General features: G+C 43.6%; 1 protein-coding gene across 1 annotated transcript; it reads left to right on the forward strand.

The window, feature by feature from the left end:
* Positions 1-484: 484 nt before the first annotated feature.
* KIFBP (kinesin family binding protein) lies at positions 485-23,292 on the forward strand. The gene is made up of 7 exons (XM_048857405.2): positions 485-1,235; positions 4,291-4,389; positions 11,376-11,455; positions 11,556-11,739; positions 12,968-13,052; positions 19,980-20,089; positions 21,841-23,292. The coding sequence occupies exons 1-7, from the start codon at positions 867-869 to the stop codon at positions 22,717-22,719; spliced, it is 1,806 nt and encodes a 601-aa protein (XP_048713362.2). The 5' UTR covers positions 485-866; the 3' UTR covers positions 22,720-23,292.
* The last annotated feature ends 382 nt before the right edge of the window (positions 23,293-23,674 follow it).

Below are 23,674 nucleotides of genomic sequence, written 5' to 3' on the forward strand. Positions count from 1 at the left end.
AAAGGAAGATGCTCACTACTGGGAAAAGCATGTGGGAAATCGTTAGCAATTCATTCCCGGGCCATGTGTGCAGTGGATGGCACCTGACAGACCTCCTGTGTTCCTGTCAGTGCTGCAGCTGCCTTCCCCCAGAGCAGCGGTTCTCAACCGGCACATGTAGAGGTCTTTTGGGAGTACATAAACTCAGCTAGATATTTGCCTAGTTTTACAGCAGGTTACAGAAAAAGCACTAGCAAAGTCAGAATAAACTAAAAGTTTCATACGAGTTTATACTGTGTTGTACACTGAAATGTAAATAGATATTCCAATTGATTAATTTTATAATTAGAGGGTTAAAAAGGAGAAAGTAAGCACTTTTTCACCAACAGGGTGCTGTGACGCGTTTTTATTTTTTTGTGAGCAAGTAGTTTTTAAGTGAGGTAAAACTTCAGGTACCCAGAGGACTCAGACTCCGAAGAGGCATAGAGAAGACAGGAAAGGCGAAGAACCAGTGCCCGAGAGCAGTTCATGGGCGCGTCCTGCGCAGAGCTGGGATTGTGGAAGTGGGACGATCCACCCGCATTTGGCATCTGTTTATTCACCTGTCCCTGGCACTTTTCGAGGCTGCCCCTGAGGCGGGCAAAGGTTGGGCACTGGGCGCCCTGCGGCTCTGAGAACGAGGCGAGGGAGCTCGGCTGAAACGGGCCGACCCTGCTGAGGGTGGGGCGTGGCACGAGCCTTACGTTGGGGTCGGGCGCCATGACAGTAGAGGGCAGACACCCCTAGCGTCCTGATCGCTCGCTGAGCGTCACGTGTCCGCTCTAAAACCCCCGAGCCGCCCAGGCGGTTGGTCGCAGTGGCGGGTGGCGCTGGGCCCGGCGAGGAAGATGGCCGCCCCTGCCGGTTGGGCCTCGCTCTGTGAGAAGTTCCGCAGCTCGCTGAGTCTCTCCAACGTGGAGTCCAAGAAGGACCCGGAGAACGAGCCCTACCGCTCCAAGTACGGCGCCCGGGAGCTGCTGGAGGAGATCAGGCAGCTGCTGGGCTCGGAGGAGGCGGCCGAGGCCGAGGGCGCCCCTGCGGGGGAGGCGGCGGCGCTGCGGGCCGTGCGGCTGGCCGTGGTGGAGTATGAGCTCGGGGTGAACCACACCGAGACCGAGGAGCTCTCTGCCGGCGAGGAGCACCTGCTGAAGTGCACCCGGCTGCTGGAGCGCCACCGCCTCTCCCGGGACTGCGTCTCCCTCTACATTCAGGCCCAGGTAGGGAGCGGCCGCCGCCCTGGGCGCCCCGGGACGTGCCGGGCCCACGAGCTTCTGCCGCGGCTCAATGGGTGGGCGCCCTGTGGGCGAATGGCAGGGCCCTGGCTTGACTCCCCTGGCGGGCGAGGGTTTCACTGAGTTGCTCTCTGGGTCCCGCTGTGGTGACTTATCTCGCCGTGGACGGCGGCCGACACGTCTGGGCAACGGGGGGCTGACTCGCTCCTGGCTCTGGGTGGTGGGAGTATCCAATCGATCTGGAGCATCGTGCCATTTGGGACGCGAAGTAGGTTTGGGCAGATTTGCAGCGTTAGGGTGCTGCTGACCTTAGGCAGCGTAGCACCATAAACCTTGCCCAATCTGGGCCCGTTTTATTTGTGATGCTTAGGATGACCTGAACAGTGTAAGTGGCCGTATGAGCTATTGAAATGCTGAAATCTTAGGCCTATGCTAGTTAATATTCGAACAGTGCTTTGAAAATGTAAAGTTGCATTGCAAAATTGTGATGAGAATTTATTGTTGCAGTTAATCTGTTTGCCTGCTCTTTAACGTTATGGTAATATAATACCATATCTGAGTGAGTAGAGTTTTGCAAATACTATTAATTTCCTTAAAATAACTTCATTCTCCTCTGTATATTCCCTTCAGAATAGTTACCAAATACATATACATTCTTAGAGATGTTCCAGTCTTTACTCAATTTTTATATGTGCTAAAAGAAGCTGTAACATAAGAAGTCTTAAACAGAAGGACTATTCAGATGTCCTTCGGACAGCTGGCTGAGCTAACCATAACAGGCAACCTCACAATAACTATCTCCTTGTGAAGCCTTGCAAAATTATTATAATAGGGGATAGTGGAGTGACTTGACTACCACAAGTCATTTTTTCAAACCGGTATGTAAAGTGGGTTGGTTACCTGAAATTTTCAAGGTTGCATTTGCATGTGGTCACTGTCTTCCAGTGTGACAGCTTGGGTTGGGCTCATAGTCAACACTATAAACCTGTCATTTAAAAGTAACAGGCTTATTTCAGAAACCATTCAAAATGGGTTAGTGTCCCACCAGTAACTAAAAGGGTCGTAACTATACAAGTGTACATCATGCCAGAGGTTTTTTTTTTTTTTTTTAAATTTCTATTGTCTTAGGCCAAGGATTCAGTTCTGCAAAATCACTACAAAAGGTCCCCCCTCCCCCCCGTAGTAATAGCTCACCTTACCTGATCACTCTCGTTACAGTATGTATGATAACACCCATTGTTTCATAATCTCCCCACTGTATTTTCCACTGAATGCGTCCGATGAAGTGAGCTGTAGCTCACGAAAGCTTACGCTCAAATAAATTTGTTAGTCTCTAAGGTGCCACAAGTACTCCTAGTTCTGCTTCTGAATTGGCTTTTTAAAATGGTGCTCGTTTATAACAGACAGGTGCTATCTTCTGGATACACTGTCTTTGTCCTGCTGTTCCTGCCCTTTCTTTTTGCTATATCCAGAGATCTTTCCAATGCTATTAGAAGTTCTGTTGCCAAATGATGCTCTTGTTCCTAGCATTGGACAATGTATGCAAAATAACACAACTAGAAATCATGGTGTCTAACTGGGCTTTTGCACCAAGACTTCAATCTCACAGGCTGTAACAAATCTTGAACATTTAAAGGAAAGCAACATAAATACTGCAGTACAAGCAATAATCTACAGAATTTAGGGGATAGCTGTGTTAGTCTGTATCCGCTAAAACAACAAGGAGTCGGTAACGCCTTAAAGACTAACAGATTTATTTGGGCATAAGCTTTCTTGGTTTAAAAGATAAAAGAGCCAATTCTGTAGATCTGCATCTGAAGGGTTTTCTTTTTTTAAAGTGCTTTTATGTGCTTTCTTTGTACTGACCTCTATTGTGGAAGCACTGGTACAGAGTTTCTTTTATTAGGTCAATTCCTGTGGCCCTGTCTCTGATTTGTGCTCTTCTGCATAGTGCTATACGAGATAATTGATGTCTGATTTTTGCCTGTTACACTGTACATCCAGTCCCATGGACGTAGTGTTTCTCTTTATGAGCACCACACAGTCTGATGCTCCTACAAGAAGGCTAATTTGAGTGGGCCAGCTGCAGAGGCAACTTGATAGAATTCCACTTTTACCCCTCTGAGTCTCTTTAGTTGTATATTAAGACTTACCTTTTCAAGTGAGCAAATATAGAAACAAAATTTAGTACGTGTCCAACTTGGAACGTTTATGAATGCTAAATTCTTCATGATATACTTGGAGAAGCTCTTTGAAATTGGAGAGTCTCCAGAAGCAATGTAAGAAATGTTGCCATGTGAATTATCATGGTTTAGATCTAAAATACCCATCCCTTAACTTCCACTTCTTAACTTTTCTTGCCACCTTTGCCTATCAATGAAGATACTTATTTAAACATCATCTGCTCTTTTCTAGCTCAACTTCTCATCCTATTTTATCCAGCCTTGAAGTCATAATATTGAATATTGAAACTACAATTTGAGGACTTCAATAGCACAGATATAGGTGTGAGGTCTTTTTTTAGGAGTGGTGGGTGAAATTCTGTGGCCTGCATTGTGCAGGAGGTCAGACTAGATGATCATAATGGTCCCTTCTGGCCTAAATATCTATGAATCTATGAATTTCTAACTTCCTGGTCATTTTTATGACAACACTGATGCTATGACTTAATTGCAGGGTGAATCAGAAATAAAACTGTATGAGAGAGAGCATCTGTTTAAACACACACCTGCAATAATAAGAAATAGAGAAAATTATATGCTTATGTATGTTTGGGTCTTTATTTTCATGTTTGCTATAGTGTGATACGGTGTCTTTAAACAATTTAAGGTAAAAACTATGAGCCAGGTATTACACTCCTTTTTCTCTAAAAGCAACTCTTATTGGCTCAAATAGGTTGTGTGTGTGGGGGTGGAATTTAGTTGTGTTTAGAGAACTTTGTTGGGAATGGGAAATACTGGAAAATAACCTTTTTTTTTTTTTCCCTTTCCTCCTTCTTCCACCCCATCTACCGCTTCCCCTCCCCCTTTTACATTTATAGAACAATTTGGGTATCCTGTGGTCGGAAAGAGATGAAATTAAAACAGCACAGACTTACTTGGAATCTGCAGAGGCGTTGTACAATCAGTACATGAAAGAGGTACTGTTAACAGAGCTTATTTTACACATGCACTGCACTATTATTTATTTGTGTTATAGCACCACTTAGAGATGCCAGCCACGACTGGGGATTATGCAGAGTGCTGTAGATGGTAAAAGATGGTTCTTGTTCTGAAAACTGCATCTGTCAGAAGAATATCATTTTTGAGCCTTCACATACAGAGGCATTTCTTGTTAAGTATACATAGTGACTATTTTTTTCTGAAAAACATCTTGGTGAAGCTTCCTACTAGCAGCTACTGTGCTTCTGAAAAGTGACGTGTGTTTGCTAGCACTACGAGGAATTGAGATCTGTGATTCATCATAGCTTCAGTTCTGGTTTAATCAGCAAATGAACTTGGCTTAAATACTAAAATAAGTAAAATATTCAATGTTGGAAGTTATTTAGCCAGAATTAAAACTAGATGGAATCTAGCTTCCGCTATCTCTACTTAACTTCATACTGATAGTACTGCAAAGCCGTGAGAGACTTCAAACCATACCTTTTAGTTAACAAAGAAAAAGATTAATCTTAAATACTCCTGAACTGTCTGCATCGATTTGCTGTGACAGTTTATAGTGCTGCGTTCATTAAGGGCTTGGCTACACTTGCAAGTTAGAGCATATTAAAGCAATCCCGGGTGCCCTAACACCCGACGTGTCCACGCTGGCAAGGCACGTAGAGTGCCTGGACTCTGCAGCTGGAGCACTCCTGGTAATCCACCTCCAGGAGAAGCATAACACTTGCTGTGGCCGGGCTGAAACGCCTGGACATCAGTATGAACGAGGTGTTACGTTACTGTGCTGTGATTGGCCTCTAGAAATGTCCCATAATTCCCTGAAATCAAGTGGCCACTCTTCTCATTGTTATGGAATTGGCTGTAGGAATGAGGATATCCCTTTTCAAAGCTCTGTTTCTGACAGCCGGCATGGCATGCTTATCTGCTCTGGGACAAAGCAAACCATTAGTGTGGAATTCTGTTGGGGTGTGTGGGGAAGGAGGGAGAGGCAGGCGGGAGTGGGAGCTTGGTCTGCTGCTGTCTGAACTTACAAGACAGCATGCTGACACACTCTCAGCACCCCAAAATACACTGTGTCTCCCTACATACACACACCCACACACTCAAATATGAGAAGCATGTCGCAACCGCTTGCGTGCTGGGGTAGCTACCACAGTGCACTGCTCTTTGTTGCTTTACAAGAGTGCGCTTTAATGTGGCCACTCGAGTGCGCTTGAATCTGACAGTGTAAACACACGGCAGCATTTTCCCTGCTGCGATCTCCAAAGGCTGGTTTAACTCCCAGCGCTCTACATCTGCAGGTGCAGCCATGCCCTTAGCTTTCTTTCAGAAAGGCTCTTGTGTGTCTCAGGCAGTCTTGTTAATGACCAAACTCCTTATGCATATTAAACAGCAGCACTTTAACGTGTCTGTGTAGTCACAGCACCAGCACTGGGGGAGAGCTCTCCCAGTACTATTTTTAAAAAAAACAAAACAAAACCCACGTCCATGAGGGGAGTAGCTACCGGCGCTGGGTGCACTGTCTACACTGCCACGTTACAGCACTGAAACTTGCAGTGCTCGGGGTGTTTTTTCACACCCCTGAATGAGAACGTTGCAGTGCTGTAAAGTGGCAGTGTAGACAAGGCCTGAGTTGTTGACTCTGCTGTGTGATAGCAATGGCACAACAGGGCCTTTGTTCTTCTCTTTGAGGCAATTGCAATGTATCAATAGCGCTGCAAAAACAGCTTTCTGCATTATTAATTCACCTTTTGTGACTCTGAAGAAAACCGTAGTACACGGCAATTCAACACACTGGGAGGCGGGGAAATCCCTCCAGTTACAGTTTGGCCTCTCTCTCTCTTTTTACAAATTTTTGGCCTCTGTCTTTGTGAGGACTGAAATTTTTAAAAATGTCTCCTAGTTAACACCTGACACTCATTTCTGGCATTGATGCTGTGTACATGACAACCTGTATTCAGTACTCCTGAGGGCATTCTGCACCAAAATATTAAAAATTCTGCACATGGTATTTTAAAATTCTACAAGTTTTATTTGTCAATAAATAAATGTGGAGGCTCCAGCAGGGCAGTGGGGAGCACAGACCATTGGCTGCACGAAGGTGGGAGATCACTCTGCAGCCTCTCCACTTCTAAGACACCGACTCAGGGTCAGGTGCAGCCTCACCGCTGACACAACACAAGGCCTGGGCCTGTCCCAGAAACACACTGGGGCCTGCCCCTCTGTGCTAGGCACACCAGGTGTGGGGCAGACAGGCTCAACCAGGCAGGATTCAAGTGTAAAGGGTGTGGTGAGAGGGTTCTGTGTGGGACAATCTAGGTGCAGGCAGCTCAGTGCGGGGTCTAGGTGTGGGGGGATCTGCATCCACAGGCGTGGGGGTGGGGTTCCAGGTGTAGGGATGTAGGGAGCTCAGTGGAGAGTGGTCTAGGGTGCAGAGATGGGGGTCTGGGGTTCAGGGGGGCTCCAGATGAAGGGGTTGAGGTTCGGTGGGGTGGGGTTCAGGTATGGAGTGCTTGGGGGGTGGTTCTGGGTGTACAGGGTGAGGCTTGGCAGGAGCATCTGGGTGTGGAAGGTCTGGATGCACAGGGGTTGGGAGGATGGAGGAGCAGCTCCCCATGCAATGACCCCTCCCTCCCACAACTGAGGAGTTACGGGGCAGGAAGCAGGGGAGGATGCTGAGCTTCCTGCAGCTGGGGGAGGTTTCTGAGGGTGGATTTGACACAGCCCCAGCCACTTCTTGCAGGGGAAGAGGAAGTCCCGTCCTCTCCTGCCTCCAGCCCAGCCAGGACTAGCAGTTGATCCCGGCCCAGGGTAGGAGCCACGGGCTGGGGTGTCTCCAGCCCTGCGGTAATTTACCTCTCTGCTGGCTGTTCCAGGTGCCTGAAATGATGTACCTGCACTGCTAGGGAGTGGGGTGTGACTGCTCTTGCAGCTTCCCTTTGCTTCCCTGTCAGAAATTAATTTTTCTGCGGGGAAGTAAAGAAATCTGTGGGGGACATTAATTCTGCACATGCACAGTGGTGCAGAATTCCCCCAGGAGTAATTCAAGGTTTGACCATAAGCATGATCCTGAAGCATATGTAGGTTCTCTCTCTGATGTTGGAAGCTGGATTGCTATCTTTCTTTTCTTTTCTTTTCTTTTTTTTTTAATTAACTCCATGGAGCTCTTCCAATGTTTCTCTGAAAAGACTGAATTGAGATGGAAAGCTGGAATAATAGTCAGTTTGGGAAGATTGTTTTGTGGGGTTAGTTTTAACATACATTTAAAATTTGAGATGGTCTGTGCAGTTGTGTATTTACTGCCTGATTGGTAGGGTCTGAGATTTGAATATTAAATATAACCTACAAAGAACTTTTAAAATCAAGTTTATTCACTTTTTGCTGCTTTATGAGGTGTAAAAAGGGATTGAAAGCTTTCAAGTTTCTTGTGACAGGATTGGAGTTTTAAGATTCTATATCTTGTCTCCAGACAGCTTAACTAGTTTTGGCCAATAAGGCAAAAAGCCCAGAAACTCACAAGAACAAAGGAGACCTGGCAGGATTAAAAGGGATCCCTCTCTCACAAGGAGAAGTAGTTATTCAGAGGAGTGAGACAGAGACATGGGAACCCTGCTGGGATGACTGAAGAAGCTAGGCCTGTCTAGGTCACTATCACAGGATGTTAAGGCTTTTTAAGTAAGATAACAAACACTCTACACACATCTCTTAAAACGCTTTGTTCCTACAGCAAAATAAACAATGCTTTGGTCGCTATTTACATCACTGATCAGACTCCCAAAGAGAAGAACCACAGGTGCTGAGACCAGTTGGACCTGCTCGCTTATCATGGTTGATTCAAAGGGTACTGTAGCCCGGGGCATGGTCTAAGAGCGGGAGAATCATGGAACTCCATCCAGCATAGGTAAAGGTATGAGGCCTGAGATCTGAAGGGTGCACTGGGACTGGAAAGGGGAAAGAGCCGGTGCAGGAAGTCCTGTAACTTTTTAAACTTTAGAAATGTCATCTCTGATCTCCTGGAATTTACTGAAGAATTTGTTGGGAATCTCTGAAGGAATGTGTTATGAGCTCTTGCACCTCAGCTGAACTGGTGGGAAACTTTAATAAATACTTTTTAATTTAAAAAAAAAAAAGTAAATTAGTTATTCTAAACAGGTGTAACCAAAAAGAAAGCATTAAACAAATTGACTCTAAAAATCCTTTCATCCCTGGGTTATTTAACTTTTGCGCTCTTGTGATGTCATCACTTCATTAGCTCTTCAATCACCATCCTTTTCCAGGCTAGACAAAACCTGACTTAAAGACCAGTAGAATAGATATGTATTTTAAAAAAAAACAACCACCACTTTCAGGGTTGTTTTTAATGAAAAAGCAAGTAAAGGCACAAGCCTATTGTACGGTGCGCCCCCCCCCCCCCCCAATTTGTGGGAGGAAAAGGTAGCTATATTACTCCCTCTCCCAGCCCCTGCCCCACTTCTCATGAGGAGTGTTTCTCTGAGCTGCTCCTCCTTTCTCTGCAGAGTCTCTACAGGAGGCAGAGGGAGGTGGATTGCCACAGAGAGAGTTCCATTCTGGCCACGTCTTCAGTTCTAAGTGTAAAGAACAGAATGACTTTAATGTGTCAGTCCTGTTTTGCGTTCATTTCATGAGCGTGGTCCAGATTCCCTCTGTCTCATGGTACGTCTTGAGAATGTAGACAAACCAAGCCTGTTACAGAAGTTCCATTCTTCTTGATATTCTTCTCTTAGCTTGGCAGAGACCGTGTGGCCCAACAAATAAGGCACTGAACTTTGCATCTGGAGATTTGGGTTCTAGTTCCAGCTCTTCCACTGAGCTGTGGAGACCTTGGATTCGTCCTTTTGCCTCTTTGTGTCTGTCTCTGCACCTGTAACAGGAGGGTAGTAATATTTATCCTCCCTTGAGATATATGGATGAAAAATCTATGTCAAGCTAAGTACTGTTATTGCAGGAACATTTATCTGCTGTTCATTTCTGAAGTGATCAGGCAGTAAGCTTGTAAACTACTAAGTACGCTAGTACAGCAAGTTGCACTGCGAAACTGACCTCCGTGGTGAAAATGCTCATAATGTCAAGTAACGTGACTGGCTAATATATTGGCATGCTTAAAAACTTACAGAATGGTAAGTGATATGAGGCAGCCATCTTGGAAGCACATCCACAGTCCTCAGCCAGTGCCACCAGCAATTGAGGCACTGTTGGGTAGGTGTACCAGATTTTCATAAAAAGCAGGCACATACATATCTATGAAGCAAGTTAGGTGCAGACAGACAAAGTTGTGCTGTAAATTGTGTTGGCATGGGTATGGCCCAATTGTACTAGATATAACTGTCTGACAGCTGTCTTATAGGAACAGACACAATGGCAAGATGCTGTATACAGGCCCCTTCTGTATAAACCCCAGAAATCATCTCCATAAACAGAGCGAACAAAAACTATTAATATAGAACAAAACTACATTTACTTCACACACATCTTAAATATTTGTTTAAATCTATCTAAATCAGTACTCAAAGCTATGACTTTCCCCTTTGAAAACTGGTGGAAGAGAGATGCTTTACGCTTTGGTTCAGTCTCTTCAGGAAGCATGGTGTCTCTTTGGAATGAATGTTTTGTTGTTCTCTATTGAACCTAATAAATTGAAATTGATACATCACTGGAGTTTTTCTTTAAAATGAATTGCACTTCACTTGTGGTCATGCAGCTAGATTTGTGTGGTGTCCTTTCACTCTTTGCCTCTTTCTTGTCCTTGTATAGGTGACAGTAGGGACCTGAACTAGCAAATGCTGTGATCTGCACTTTGTTAGAAATGGCGTGCCATATGGGGATTTGATATGCTGGGAACTCAAGCTTTCCTGGCCCCAGGGGAGTATGTAACCCAACTAACTCAGTGTGTTCTTTGTTCCCTTCTTGTGGCTAGACCACAGAGAGAGATTTTGGGTCTATTTCCTCCATGTTAACGGCTGATGACGTGCTATAGCTTAAGCAGTAGAGACTCATGCTTCTAAAGCTTGTTTAAACACAAATGCTGTACTGGTTTAAGTATACTGGTATAAAGTGATACTAGTCCTCTAGTATGGACACAATATCAGCGTAAAGGTGCTTTAGACCAGTATAGCTTTTCCCATATGGGAAGGGGAACAAGCTATACTGGAATAAGGCTCTCTTATACCAATATAAGTGCATCCACACCATGACTTGTACCAGTATAACTATTTTTATTTTTAAAAAAATCCATTCCTAGCCAAAATAGTTTCACCATTTCAAAAATAGTGTGTGGACTGGCCTTAGATCAAGAGATTGTTCATGGGAGTGAACCCGTAATCTCTCCAGGGACATTGTTATGCTTTCACACATGAGTGACATTACTGAGTGACATTACTCTCACAAAGTAGTTCTTTGACTTCTGTGGGACTGCTCCTAATAAAGCAACTCACATGCGTAAATGCTAGTGGGATCAGACCTCATGGTAGGGTCTGCTAGGCATTCTCTATGCTTATTCTGCAGGAAATATTGTGAAGGATACTGTGTGTGTGTGTGCTGGTAGTGTATCTTGGTAAATGAATTCTTTATTTGATATTTGTAGACCTGTTTAATAAATTCTCATGAGATCAGTATGAATCCAGAGTAAATTAGTTTGTCACAATGTAATATTTAAAAAAATATACACAGTTATATATGAGAAGCAGTTTTATAACTCAATAGAAAAAGTGAGGCATACTGTTTGCTTTTTTTCTAAAAACATCTCATGGACTTCAGGAAATCACATTAAATGTAACATTCAGAAGTTCTGTGGAAAATCAACAGTCTAGTGTTAAATTTGGGGTTGAAAAACTGCAAAATGCTCACAGGTCTTTCTGGTCTTGCACTGTGTTTCACACTGCAGCCAGCAGAGGGAGCACAATATCACTAAGTTACAGGTTGTGTACTGGATATACTGCTTATTTTTCAGAATGGGAACCCTCCCCTTGATCCCAGCGAACACTTCATGGCTGAAGAAGAAAAACTTACAGATCAAGAGAGATCAAAAAGGTGGGTGCTGACTAGAGCATACATTTGAAATGAGTATGTGATGGCTGTTTGCTTTTTAAAAATAAATAAATCTAAAGTAAGACCCAAATTGTCTTCCCAGATTTGAAAAAGCCTATACCCATACATTATATTATCTGGCCCAAGTCTACCAACACCTGGAAATGATTGAGAAGGCTGCCCAGTATTGCCATACCACCCTTAAACGACAGCTTGAGTACAGCGGCTACTATCCAGTAGAATGGGCTCTGAATGCTGCTACCTTGTCACAATATTATCTCACTAAGGTAACCATTTAAATGTTCTCTGCTATGGTTATGACTTATTAACCTGCAATCATAAAAGGTAACTACAAAGTCAGAGTTGCCGTTCCAGTAGCTCATTGAGGCATGGTGCCTACTGGATTTTAAAATGTCCTCCTTTAAACACACACACAGACCTCAAATGTCAAACATCTGTCTTAAGGGAGTGCAGTGGTTGCACTTCCCGTGGTAGCATGTTGCTGAAAGTAAGCAGAGGGGTAAATTTAAGAATTAAAGCACAAGTGGGCTCAGTAGTACAAATAATTAATAATAATGGTGGTGTGTGATGTGGTGCTTATGAGATTTTTTTTTAAAGGTGAAACAAAAAGGAAAATATTTTTAAACTACCTGCTAATACTTAGTTCTTATCTAGCCAAAACAAATACATTCAGGCTTGAGTCTTACAATGCACCCTTTAAGTAATTGTTCTTGAATATTTTAGCATGTGCACAAAATTTGTGGAAGGTTGTGTGAGCCAATCATATAATGGATGCTCTGTTTGCCTCCAGAGTCTCTGTACTGTCACTAAACAACTCACTGCTTTGTGAAGTACTTCTGTTTTTATATGAGGCCTTTCCTACGGAAGACAACTCAAATTCTAATGTGTTCTGTAAAACAATTTGGTGCTTTGGAGACTTCTGCAATACCACTCAGTTAAGAATAGAGTTTCAGCAGTAAACTATCACTCCTGTACCTTTTGAGGAGATAAACTGAAGGAATTAACCATCAAGTAACCATCAAGAAGGAATTTAACCATCAAGTAAAGTTCTACTCAATGCGAGAGTAAGGGAATCCGAATCTGACTCATAATGTATGCTCAGTTTATGTTCAGCTCAGGGCTGTATTTTGCCCCACAACACAGTGTTTACCACAGACCCAGGAAATGACAGTAGCATAGGTCAGAGCAGCATGGAAAGAATTTATAATGTTTGTGCTTCAGTCCTGCTATAAAAGGCAGTGACTACCTCTGTGGAGGGTTGTTGGTGGGAAGGTGCTATATTCCATAGTAGATGTAAAAAATCATCTTTCCTTTCAGATTGTACTATATTTTCTAATGACCAAAGGAAAATGTCCTTGAACCTTTCAGTTCTGCAATTTCCCCATCTTCACATGTCCTAACTATACAACTTGAGGGACTTAATTAAGTCTAAAGTAGCAGCTCATTGGCTGTTTTGTACCTATGGTTGAACACTGCTGTTTCTCTCCCCCACAGCAATGCTTTATGGAGTCTCGACACTGTTTAGCAGCTGCTAATGTTATCTTTAGCCAAGCTGGACAGGTTCCTTCTTCAGAGGATAGTAAGTTGTGTGTTTTTTTTTTTTTTTTTGTATTTTTATTTCACTGATAGTTAACTTCAATCAAGTAGCTTGGAAATAAGCATTGTTAGATTGTTAGTATGGATGTTAAATGCTCATATGTTCATCAGTTGGGAGCTCTTAATAGGAGTTCCAGTTCCTTTTGGAGAATTAATTATCTTCCCTTATACCAGTACTACTATTAAACTAAGATTTTTTAAGTTGCATGCACAACAGTTCTTAAGATTTGGTACATGTAAACACCTTGAGAAAAGCTCAGATATTTATTGCTGCTGATTCAGGAATTTCACCAGAGTCAGGTGATACTTTAGTGAGTTTTTTTGGTAAAATTGACCGATGTTAGAAGTTGCCAGGAGGATGGAGGAAAAAACATTGGGGCAGTTCTAAAATGTGAACATCTCCGTCCAGGTGTTTTCAGGAGTATGAGAGAAAATGTCTCACCCTTTAAAAAAGAAAAAAAGAAAATAAATAAAAAATCCTGGCTCTCACATTTACAGTACAGTGTATAATCTGTTTAGAGCAATCCCTAAATGAAAACTGTTAAACAAATCTGATGTGAGAAGACATTTGCTGAGAATAGGTTTAAAATGAAGACTTCAGCAGAAAAGCAAATACATGTAAAACACCCTACAATTTGTCACTCAACATGGTGCAATCTCATTAGATGGTACTTATGAAGTTGTGTCATCATCCCTGACTGACTTTGTATTGGTGTAATGAAATAAACAACTCGTAAATCAACACAATCAAGTGCAATAGAATGTACCTTCCTAAAAAGACAGCCATGCTTCTGAGGGGGCATGGTCATATGACTGTAGCTGTGCTACTTGAAACATCCTACTTCGTTACTTCCTGTAAAACGGTAAGCTTTGGTTTTGCATATCTACAGCACAGCCCTGGGCGTTTCAAATCTTGGACAACTGAAAGCTTCAGATAAATGAGGCTTTAGACTCATGGCAGATTGTGTTAGCATTCAAAGGGGCTGCATTTTTGGATTCTCCTAGCCTGCTGTTGCTGTAGTGAGTGTTAGCTAGTTTTAAAGAGTTCATGCTAATTGGAATGTAGTCCCCTTAGATCCAATTGGCATTGTTATTCAGGGGCAAAATACAGCTGAAGGGAACACAGCCAAGCTTCCTTTAACCAGAGTTCAGTCAGCTGGGTTGCACAGTGTATAAATGTCATCACTTACGACATTTTTTGGAAACTTGAAAAGGACAAAAACCTATATAGAATCACCCTTTATATCTCATCTAGCCAATTTAGCTACATTTTTAGGAGGCAGGCTATGCAAGAGCCATTTTAGATAAGGAGCCCAAGACTTTACGTAATACTGGTTTCAGAGTAGCAGCCATGTTAGTCTGTATTCGCAAAAAGAAAAGGAGTACTTGTGGCACCTTAGAGACTAACAAATTTATTTGAGCATAAGCTTTTGTGAGCTACAGCTCACTTCATTGGATGCATTCAGTGGAAAATACAGTGGGGAGACTTATATACATAGAGAACATGAAATAATGGGTGTTACCATACACACTGTAAGGAGAGTGATCACTTAAGATGAGCTATTACCAGCAGGGGTTGGGGGGGGACGACGGATCTTTTGTAGTGATAATCAAGGTGGGCCATTTCCAGCAGTTGACAAGAACATCTGAGGAACAGGGCGGGAATAAACATGGGGAAATAGTTTTACTTTGTGTAATGACCCATCCACTCCCAGTCTTTATTCAAGCCTAAGTTAATTGTATCCAGTTTGCAAATTAATTCCAATTCAGCAGTCTCTCATTGGAGTCTGTTTTTTGAGGTTTTTTTGTTGAATTGCAACTTTTAGGTCTGTAATCGCGTGACCAGAGAGATTGAAGTGTTCTCCAACTGATTTTTGAATGTTATAATTCTTGACGTCTGATTTGTGTCCATTGCTTCTTTTCCATAGAGACTGTCCAGTTTGACCAATGTACATGGCAGAGGAGCATTGCTGGCACATGATGGCATATATCACATTGGTGGATGTGCAGGTGAACGAGCCTCTGATAGTGTGGCTGATGTGATTAGGCCCTATGATGGTGTCCCCTGAATAGATATGTGGACACAGTTGGCAACGGGCTTTGTTGCAAGGATAGGTTCCTGAGTTAATGGTTCTGTTGTGTGGTATGTGGTTGCTGGTGAGTATTTGCTTCAGGTTGGGGGCGCTGTCTGTAGGCAAGGACTGGCCTGTCTCCCAAGATCTGTGAGAGTGATGGGTCGTCCTTCAGGATAGGTTGTAGATCCTTAATGATTCTTTGGAGAGGTTTTAGTTGGGGGCTGAAGGTGATGGCTAATGGGGTTCTGTTATTTTTCTTTGTTGGGCCTATCCTGTAGTAGGTGACTTCTGGGAACTCTTCTGGCTCTGTCAATTTGTTTCTTCACTTCAGCAGATGGGTATTGTAGTTGTAAGAATGCTTGATAGAGATCTTGTAGGTGTTTGTCTCTGTCTGAGGGGTTGGAGCAAATGTGGTTGTATCGTAGAGCTTGGCTGTAGACGATGGATCGTGTGGTGTGGTCTGGGTGAAAGCTGGAGGCATGTAGGTAGGAATAGCAGTTAGTAGGTTTCTGGTATAGAGTGGTGTTTATGTGACCGTCGCTTATTATCACCGTAGTGTCCAGGAAGTGGATCTCTTGTGTGGACTGGTCCAGGCTGAGGTTGATGTTGGGATGGAAATTGTTGAAATCATTGTGGAATTCCTCAGGGCTTCTTTTCCATGGGTCGAGATGATGATGATGTCATCAGTGTAGCGCAAGTAGAGTGGGGCATTAGGGGACGAGAGCTGAGGAAGTGTTGTTCTAAGTCAGCCATAAAAATGTTGGCATACTGTGGGGCCATGTGGGTACCCATAGCAGTACCGCTGATTTGAAGGTATACGTTGTCCCCAAATGTGAAATAGTTATGGGTGAGGACAAAGTCACAAAGTTCAGCCACCAGGTTTGCCGTGACATGATCGGGGATACTGTTCCTGACGGCTTGTAGTCCATCTTTGTGTGGAATGTTGGTGTAGAGGGCTTCTACATCCATAGTGGCCAGGATGGTGTTTTCAGGAAGATCACCGATGGATTGTAGTTTCCTCAGGAAGTTAGTGGTGTCTTGAAAATAGCTGGGAGTGCTGGTAGTGTAGGGCCTGAGGAGGGAGTCTACATGGCCAGACAATCCTGCTGTCAGGGTGCCAATGCCTGACATGATGGGGCGTCCAGGATTTCCAGGTTTATGGATCTTGGGTAGCAGATAGAATACCCCAGGTCGGGGGTTCAGGGGTGTGTCTGTGCGGATTTGTTCTTGAGCAAATGGTGTAGTTTCTTTTGGTAACCCTCAGTGGGATCAGAGTGTAATGGAGAGTTGCCAAGCAGCCTCTTGTTCGTATTCCGACCTATTCATGATGACGACAGCATCGAAATACTGGGTTGTACTAATCATAGAGGTCTGTCAAGACATCTTAGAATAAATATGAAGTAATTGACAGCTGTGAATTCACACATCTAGATTGCCATGGTCACTTGGCTGTGTTACTGTCTGGATCACTAGGGTGACATTGTGGTCAGAAATGTGGTATGCTTTCACCAAGGAAACCACCCAGAGACTCCAGCCAGTAGGAGTAGAAGCAGCCAAAGATGGAACTGCTGCACTGTGGCAGGGAGGGGTAAAATGGGGCCCAGCCAGAGCCACCTTTCCCTCCCAGAACCTTGCAGTACCCAGAACTGTGCAGGGGAGGCCACACGCTCATGCTCTGGGGCTTGTATCTCTCCTACTGTCCTTTGGGTTGCAGAGAGGAGACGACTCCTGGTAGGAACCAAAGTAGGGATCTTTGGACACTGAGAACTCTACGGTTGTGACTGGACTTCCTCTGCTCTGTGCTGAGTGACTCTCACTCACACCCTCATCTCTTCACCTGAGCTTCAATCCACACTTGATGTCTTACTTTCTTTTCCCCCTTCCCTTCTTGCTGATATCCTCCAAACTAAACCACCTTCTCTTCTCCCGGCTCTCCCCCCCCCCCCCCCCCCCAAAATAGTGGAACTAACATGATGATTGCTGCCATCATGCTGTTCAGTCTGCTTGTGTGTCAGACCCTTTCCTCCACCCTATGTCTGTCTTGTCTATTTAGATTGTATGCTCTTCAGGGCAGGGGCCATTGTCCACTCTGTGTTTGTACAGTACCGAACACAGTGGTGGGGCCCTTTTCTTGGCTGTCCCTTAGTCACCTCTGTTATTACGTGATCATGTTTATTACAGTAAAGTATATGGACAGTGATGGTCTACTTCCAGCACATAATTGAGAGTTGAGAGACAAGGGTCCTCTTTCCAACTCTGCCAAAATCTTCCTCTGTGACTTTGGGCAAATTGCTTAACCTCTCTGTGCCTCAGTTTCTCATCTGTTAAATAGGAAAAATGATACTTCTCTTGTATAGATGAGGAAGCTAATGACTTGAGATCATTGGATGGAAGATGCTCTATAAGTGCAAAGTGATATTTATTACAGCATGCTGGGAATTCCTCCTGTTTTGGTTTTTGGTTTTGTTTTTTTTTCTTCTCCCTTCCTCTTAAGTTTTATATCCTGAGCCACTGTACTATGAAAATCATCATATGGAAAGTTCTGGGATCTAAAACATGGGAATAAGTTCCACTCACTCAGGGCTTGTCTACGCTACCAAGTTTTGTTGCCAAAACTTATGTCGACCCCCCCCCCCCCCCCCAAAACTCAACAAAACAAAAATCGCCAAAGGGTGTTCACGCTTGCTCCCTCTGTTGACAGATCATGTCCACACTGGGGATGCCATCGTCGACCGGGTGAGCAATGCACTGTGGGTATGTATCCCACAGTGCAGTGTTGTGGGGAGGAGGAGCTGATCGCTGTGTATCTTGGGATTCTCTTTGAGTTCTCCCACAGCCCCCTCAGCTGCCTAGAGCAGCATCGTGAGTAGCTCTGTGAGCTCTCCATGTTGAGGAATGGCAAAGCATCACAGCAGTCTGCCTACTGCTGTGTTCCTAGTGCAGGGCAGAACAGGACCATTCCGATTATTTGCTCTTTGTTTCCCCAAAAGGAGCAACACACAGCTATGAAAGGGGAAGGGCGCATGCCTGCAGGGCAGCAGAGATCAAAACACTGAGCAGAACAATCAGGGCAGGCATTGTGGGATACTGGTGGAAGCCAGTTCTGTGGACAAAACAATCCGCAGTGTCTACACTGGTTCTTTGTCGACAATAAAGGGAGGGGAAAAGACAAAAGTCTCTTGTAGGGGTGGAAGTTTTTTGTTGCCCAAAACTGGGTGTTTTTTGTGATGAAAGTCCCATTGTAGTGTGTAAGCTCTTGCTGTTTTGTTGCCAAAAGGCAGTTTTTGACTACAAAACTTGCCAGTGTAGACAAGCCTTCAGATTTTCAAGCTAGGAGCTTTCAGTCAGTGGTATGTCACACTTCTGCATATGAAATGGTTGCAATTCATCAAATCTCTTTTAAAGCAGAAAAGGCTGGATTGATCAGTAAAGGTCTAGAGCAGGGGTCGGCAACCTGCGGCATGTGTACCAAAGGCGGCACGTGAGTTGATTTTTGGCATCTCTCTGCTGTCAGCCGGGGTCCCAGCTGCCGGCCCTGCTCAGCCCACTGCCAGTCTGGGGTTCCAGCCGCCAGCCCCATAAATGTAAAATGCATTATTGGCACGCCAAACCATAAATGAATGAAGACTTGGCACACCACTTCTCAAAGGTTGCCGACCCCTGGTCTAGAGCAGTGGTTCTCAAACTTTTGTACTGGTGACCCCTTTCACATAGCAAGCCTCTGAGTGCAATCCCCCCTAATATATTAAAAACACTTTTAAATACATTTATCACCATTATAAATACTGGAGGCAAAACCGGGTTGAGGTGGAGGCTGACAGCTCACGACTCCCCATGTAATAACCTTGCAACCCCCGTGAGGAGTCCTGACCCCGAGTTTGAGAACCACTGGTCTAGAGTTACTTCACCTGAGTAATTGCTTAAAGAACAGACACCTGCAAGCATGTGAACGGAACATCTAAATTCTGTTAGTAAAACAAAAACAAAACCATCCGCTGTGTACAGTGCAGGGATTCTTAAACTAATGAACAAATGGAGGTCACTTTGAGGCTATTGAGAACTCTCCTCCTCTACCTCTTTCTGCACCCCCCCCCCCCAAAAAAAATAGAATGTAGTGCCTGTGAAAGGTACCAACTTAACAGCACTGGAAGCTGAAGCATCCTTTGTATCCAGAGGACAAGAATGGCGGCATCAGCAGTGCAGGCTTCACCACATTGTCCCACTAATTTGTCTCCACTTCCATTAGAGGTGATGGGATAGTTAAGTTTTAACGTCCGTTCAATCTTTGGTGTCTGTGTTGAGATGTCAACACAGTTGCAAACTGTGATTGTGGTGGGGAACTTGGGGAGGGAAGGAGAGTGTAAGAGTTTGTGGGCTAGCAAGTCTTCCTGTACTTTGGATTGGCCACAGACTTTGCTTCCTCAATTTGACAGTCTCTATTTCACTATAATTCTTAGGGCTGTTGCAAGAGCAAACAGTGTCTTAGTCATGCTAGAGAGCAGCTTTTCTGTTAGTTGTTTTTGAAGGGCAGATGGGCTCTCACTTTAGAACAGAAAACAAATCTGTTTTATTATACTCTGGAAAAACTCCAAACCAGGTGGTCTTCCTGTTACATATCTAAACTGTTTTTAAAGGCAGTACTTGATAGATCCACAGTAATCCATCTTCTGAGTCTGTTAGTTAGGGATTACAACCTTTGCACTCTTAAAACTTTAAAGGAAAGACAGAAAAATATCCTGATCAATGTAAATGATTGTTCTTCCTTTTTAATGTAACATTTGAGCTGGAATACTTCACTTCTCCCCAGCTTTTTATGTGATATGTGTATTTATCAGATGAAACAGAACAAGACCAACAGGATCTTCGACAGAGAAAAGCTGAAATTGCAAGATGTTGGATTAAGTACTGCTTGACTCTTTTGCAGAGTGCTCGGAAATCACTTGAGGTAATCAAAGATTTCTGTTCACAATTGTTTAAAAGTATCAACAAAAACTTCATTTATAAATAACAGGAATAACTTCACAACCAAACATTAAGGATACATAGTTGCACAACCAGTAATCAGGAGACAAATATTTGAACTCTAGGCTGTACATGTTCTAAAAACAGTTAACCCTTGAATAAAGCTGTTATATTACAAATAAGTATGGAGACCGGATAAAAAACAAGCTGTTTGCTCAGCGCTGCTGGTTGATTAATGGAACATAGCAACTTTATAAGCCTCCCCGATCTTTGCCCACAAAGTCCCCTTCTTAGGCTTTAATTCAGCAGAGCACTCAAGTATTTGTTTGAGGCCTTGTCTACGCTACAAAAAATTTTCGGCAAAAGCTGGCTTTTGCCAACAAAACAGGAGGACGTACGCACTAAAAAGCTACCTTTGGTGGCAAAACAAAACTACCTCAACGAGAGGAATAAACCTTTGGCAGCAGAATTAAAGCAATAAAGCATCAGTGTAGACACTGCTGTTTGTTTTGTCCACATAACTGGCTTCCACCAGTGTCCCACAATGCCTGCTGTGATCACTCTGCTCACTGTTCTGATCTCTGCTGCCCTGCAGGCATGTGCCCCTCCCCTTTCAAAAGTCTGGGGAAGTATCTGACAGCTGAGCGGGCTGCTCCCTTTGGGGAACAAAGAGCAAATCATTAATGTGGAATGTTCCTGTTCTGCCCTGCACTAGGAACACAGTGGGGCGGGGGCGGGGGAGGGAGGGGGGGGAGACTGCCGTGATGCTTTGACATTCCTCAGCATGTAGAGCTCCCAGAGCTGTTCAGGATGCAGCTTCGAGCAGCTGAGGAGGTTGTGGTAGAACTCGGAGGGCATCACAGAACCGCAGGCAGGCAGAGTGGTCTGCTTTGGGAGGGACTGCTGTGCCAAGCTGGGGGCTGACGTGTTTCTTTCTTCACCCTCCACCTCAGGATAGGTCAGTCGGCCTGCTATCTCCCCCACCCCAGACGCACCACCCTCTTCTCCCTCCCCTCCCATGCTTCAGTTGAAAAAGTGGCTGACAATCTACTAGGATGCCCCTGGAACGATGGGATTGAGAAACCTGCATCGTGTGACGCTGTACCTGCCCCATGAGGCATTGCAAACCCTTCCCAAAGCACCCTGCAGCCAATTGCACTGTGGGATAGCTACCACAGTGCACTGCTCTCTGTCGATGTAAGAGCTGTTAGTGTGGATGCACTCTGCCGACATAAGGAGCTAGTGTGGACATGCAACAGTAGTTTTATTTAAAGCGCTTTAATTAAAGCGGTATAACTTTTGCCAACAAAACTTTGTAGTGTAGACAAGGACTAAATGTAAGCATGTGGGTAATGTGATCCTTATTCAGCACTTAAGCATTCAAGTAGTTCCATTGACTTCCAATGGGACTATACAGTGCCCATTAAGAAGCTGCTGAAAGTACTTTGTTGAATTGAGGTCTTAAAGGGCTCCAGCTCCATTGTCTGTCTGGATACAAAAACCTCCTGGGGTGGAGACATACATCTAAAATATCCATGTTAAATAAATCTCATGCACTGCAGAGGTAAGATCATAATTTGTGTAATTTAGTGAGCATAAATTTTAATATGCTAGCATGCCAACTCTCTTGTCTTGCTGTTTGTTTGCATTAAGGACTGTAGTTAAAAGCAGCTTCAATACATGTTGTTCTCCGTAGCCACATGTATTTTAAACTAACATGCTCTGTCATTTTAGGATAACATCGGAGAGTTGGATCCAGACAGGCAATCAGAACTTAAAGCTCAAAGGAAAAAAGAGGAAGATGAAAAAGAGAAGGGCAGGAAGAAAGCTGTTCTCTTTGGAACCAGTGATCTATGTGACTCTATATTAGCCACAGAAGAGAAAGTGAGCTGTATATGTCCTTTAGATTTTCAAGAAGCCAGAGAAGTCTTCCTAGTGGGTCAGAATTACGTTCATGAAGCAAAAGAGTTCTTTCAGTTTGATGGCTATGTTACTGACCATATTGAAATTGTTCAGGACCACAGTGCCTTGTTTAAGGTGCTTGCTTTCTTTGAAGAAGACTATGAGAGACGCTGCAAGATGCACAAGCGTAGAATAGATATGCTGGAGCCCATGTACGTGGATTTGAATCCACAGTATTACCTGTTGATCAGTAGGCAGCTTCAGTTTGAATTAGCAGACACCTACTATGAGATGATGGATTTAAAAGTAGCTATTGGTAACAGGCTAGAGGAACTCGACTCTCATACTATAAAAAAAATTAATTCTCTGGCTCAGTTAGCAGTCAAGTACTATGAACTCTTCTTAGATTCTCTGAGGAACCCAGATAAGATATTTCCTGAAAAACTCGAGGATGATGTTCTTCGCCCTGCAATGGTGGCCAAATTTCACATTGCACGATTATATGGCAAGCTTATTACTTCTGATGGCAAGAAACAACTGGAGAATATGCAGACCTCATTGGAATATTACACATTTCTGGTAGACTATTGTGAGAAGCATCCAGAAGCTGTCCAGGCCATAGAAACTGAACTAGAACTCAGTAAAGAAATGGTTGGTCTGCTTCCAACAAGAATGGAGAGGCTAAAAGCCAAACTGTCTCCGTTCCGTTAAACCCTTGTCTTCAGTGAATGGAAATGTGCAATATTAAAATGATCTCTGTCAAACATACTTTGGGACAGTTCCCATAGCTTGTTGTTGCCCTTAGCATTCAGATGTTTGCAGCTATAAGATCCAGATATGTTAGGCACTATAGAACCTTTTTTAAAATTGAGAACTGTCTAGTTTAGTTTCTCGCCCATGCTAATGGTATAAACTCTAAATGTAAAGTGAATGTCTATTTGATGATTTGTATTGCATGCTCTTTATGTAAATACAAACCCTGCCTGCCTGCCTTTCTTCCTCCAGTACGTAATTCAGTTTCTAAATGTAGTGTTGTACTTCAGATGTTTCTTTTAAGGGAACCTTTTGGGTAGCTTGACTGGTCCTAGTTACCTTTAATAAGAATCAGACTTTAGGCATGCATTCTGTCTACTAGACAGGGTTTTAGTCTTTCTAACCCATGCTCCAAAGATTATCCATATGGGAAGGAGCCTGATTGTCCTGTATTTTGTATGTTGATAAGTGACTTTTGTTGCAATTAAACACACCTATTAGAGGCTCAATAAATGGACTTGCTTGACTAAACTTTTTCACTGAGTCCTTCTGATTTAATTTGTATTTTTAAGACCTGATTAACAATAGATCCTGTTCCACTTTTTACAGAAACTAAAATACCATAAGTTTTAACTAGCTGTAAAACTCCATAATCCTGTCTGACTTTTAACGGTTGTACAAATAGGCACCAACATATCCAGAACAGAAAAATAAGAAATAATGATCAAATACACCATGAAAGGTGTGCTGGTTCTATGCCACCTCTGGAGATGCACAGGGCATCCCTCTATTTCAGTGATCTCCAACTGCCAGAACAGAATTTTGACTAACTAGGCATAAGTTACTGCATTGCAATAGCTGTCCTAATTTTCATGAAGGGCCAGCTCAGACCCAGGCCAGCCCGAGGATTGGA

This window comes from Caretta caretta, chromosome 7, assembly GCF_965140235.1.
Source record: "Caretta caretta isolate rCarCar2 chromosome 7, rCarCar1.hap1, whole genome shotgun sequence".
Classification (NCBI taxonomy): domain Eukaryota; kingdom Metazoa; phylum Chordata; order Testudines; family Cheloniidae; genus Caretta; species Caretta caretta.

Excerpts from the sequence above, each read along its gene's own strand:
- KIFBP (XM_048857405.2), top strand. The coding sequence starts at position 867 with ATGGCCGCCCCTGCCGGTTGGGCCTCGCTCTGTGAGAAGTTCCGCAGC. Across the intron at positions 11,456-11,555 it reads GATCAAGAGAGATCAAAAAG|ATTTGAAAAAGCCTATACCC; the intron begins GTGGGTGCTGAC and ends TTGTCTTCCCAG. Across the intron at positions 20,090-21,840 it reads GTGCTCGGAAATCACTTGAG|GATAACATCGGAGAGTTGGA; the intron begins GTAATCAAAGAT and ends CTGTCATTTTAG.